The sequence below is a fragment of the Palaemon carinicauda genome, chromosome 13, assembly GCF_036898095.1.
Source record: "Palaemon carinicauda isolate YSFRI2023 chromosome 13, ASM3689809v2, whole genome shotgun sequence".
In the NCBI taxonomy this organism is placed as follows: domain Eukaryota; kingdom Metazoa; phylum Arthropoda; class Malacostraca; order Decapoda; family Palaemonidae; genus Palaemon; species Palaemon carinicauda.
Window position 1 is genome coordinate 41,011,697 of NC_090737.1, and position 2,188 is coordinate 41,013,884.

The following is a 2,188-nucleotide window of genomic DNA, read 5'->3' on the forward strand; positions in this document are numbered from 1 at the left end:
TAGCAAACGTCGACGGCGGCGATGCCGATGATGCTGGTGGCGAGGATGATATGGATGGCGAGGAGGCTGCTGGCGCCATGACTGAGGAAGCACTGGCGGCTGCCGAGGAGCCATCAGTATATACCCGTGGGATCGAGAGGATCCAGAGCGAAACTCATGGTAAATGGAGCGTGGAAGAGCGGCAGCAGTGACTGACTGACTAACTGCAGTTGGGGGCGACGGCACCGACCCGAGATTAGATGTGGCAGGCAGTTTGGGCTGTGCAGTAGAGATGGATGGGAGAGACACCAGCGTCAACTCTGTGAAGAATTAATGCTCGTGTTGTTGCTGATAATTGTAAATTAGCAAAAGATGCCAATAAATGAGTTTTTTTCTTTGCCTCTGGGAAAAAAAGAAAAATGAGAGGCAACGCTCTTAATAGACGTCGGTGGGGTCGAGGCCTTTCTTCTCCATGATTGCTCGCTCGCTCTCTCTCTATTTCTCTCAGAAGACGATAACGGCCGGTTTGAAGCACAATATGCGAAACACCAGCACCAATAACTCCCACACCACCATTTCTGGGCGGCCACTGAGCTCACCAACCTCTGGTGCGTCGTATTTGACTCAGAGAAAAGTGGGAGGGGCCTAGCTATTAGTTGGTCAAGGTGGAGTTAAAAATCGTTGACACGCCCACCCCTGTAACGTCTCCGCCACTCACATCCAACTGCTACAGTCATGAGTTCAATTCAATGCTTTAAAGAAGACCCATGAACTGACATGCAGTAAGGTCGATAGGGTCCCAGACTGCTATCGGGATCGCTGAACATTTACCTGGGAGCCCAAACGAGAGAAGATAACGGGAGGAGCTGCATGACTGACTGGACTGAGGGGGTGTGCCTTCATCCCTAATAGGGGGCGTGATACAGGTACTGGCGGGCGCATGGAAGAGAAAGGAAAGAAACCCCTAAGCAAGTAATAAAACGACTAGCGAGTGGTAAGGCAGCATTACAAAATGATAAAAAGTACCAAGACGTAGGAAATCGAGGCTGGGTTCCTTGAGGGCTCTGGAGAAAGGAAAGTGTGGGTGGAGGGTTCGGAGAACAGGCACTATGGAAAATGATTAGGTTATTGAACTATGAATCTTCAGGATGAAAACAAGTTATTAGGCAGAAGTCTCTTCATTGAATCACTTTCCTTGACATTCTTTTATTCTTATGATATCTTGTCCATCTTTTCATAATTATTAGCCTAAATACTTTTTAAACAACAGTTCCGAAAGGAAATCTGTTTCGACTTAGAAATAGATGATAACCACGTTTATTAGTCCTTGTTAGCAATAAAGAAACTATCTCCTATAACAATTTGGCAATAGTCATATGAGAATGTACTTTAAAAATCATATTTGGATGGTACTTGATTGTGCACAGCATAAAACGAACCTTACACCTTAGCTATCCTAAAACAATAGAACTGTAGCAATAGGTTATCTCACAATTTAATAAAGTAACAGACATGTTACAGCCAGATTAACCAAACGTATAAATTATTCCAGCCAATGGAAACGACTACTCTATCATTCTTCATAACATTATTAATGTACTGGGGTTGCCATGCCGTCGAAAATGACATTAATAACAAGTCTCGAGACAACAAGTCTAGATTCCAGGGACTTTCCACGTCATCCCATAGCTCTGACCGAGGTACTATTTTTCCACAGACATATAAGGGCTAGTGGAGAGAGAGAGAGAGAGAGAGAGAGAGAGAGAGAGAGAGAGAGAGAGAGAGAGAGAGAGAGAGAGAGGCTGGTCCCAGGTTGGACGACGGTGAGTATAACGTGTAATCTAAAAGTCATTAAAAGGCAGCAGAAGCTGATGACAGACCAGTACGCTATCGCATTTATTAAAACCAAACGTACATATCATCAGAACCTAAGATCACTCTTCAACTCTGCTGGGACCAGGACCAGGAGGTGCCAGGCAATGGCTGCTGACGACAGTGAGGTCGTGTTACCAGTGATCATAAATTTAGATCATGGCCCATACCCTACGAGTCCCCAATGATTCTGCTAAAATGCATCTGAATGAGAGAAAAATATATTCCTTGTAGATTTAAAGTCAACACTACGTATGAAGTCATATTGTATGGGCAAATAGCAATCCTTCTTTTCAACTTTCAAGAGCAACATGACGGTATCTTTTCTCGAAATAGA

General features: G+C 44.4%; 1 protein-coding gene across 1 annotated transcript in view; it reads right to left on the reverse strand.

Moving 5' to 3' along the window:
- The window catches only part of LOC137652295 (uncharacterized), a 133,190-nt gene extending 132,601 nt beyond the window's left edge, over window positions 1-589 (reverse strand). The window contains exon 1 of the mRNA XM_068385607.1: window positions 1-589. Coding sequence (XP_068241708.1) covers window positions 1-79 — 79 coding nt within the window. The 5' untranslated portion in view covers window positions 80-589.
- Between the last annotated feature and the right edge of the window lie 1,599 nt (window positions 590-2,188).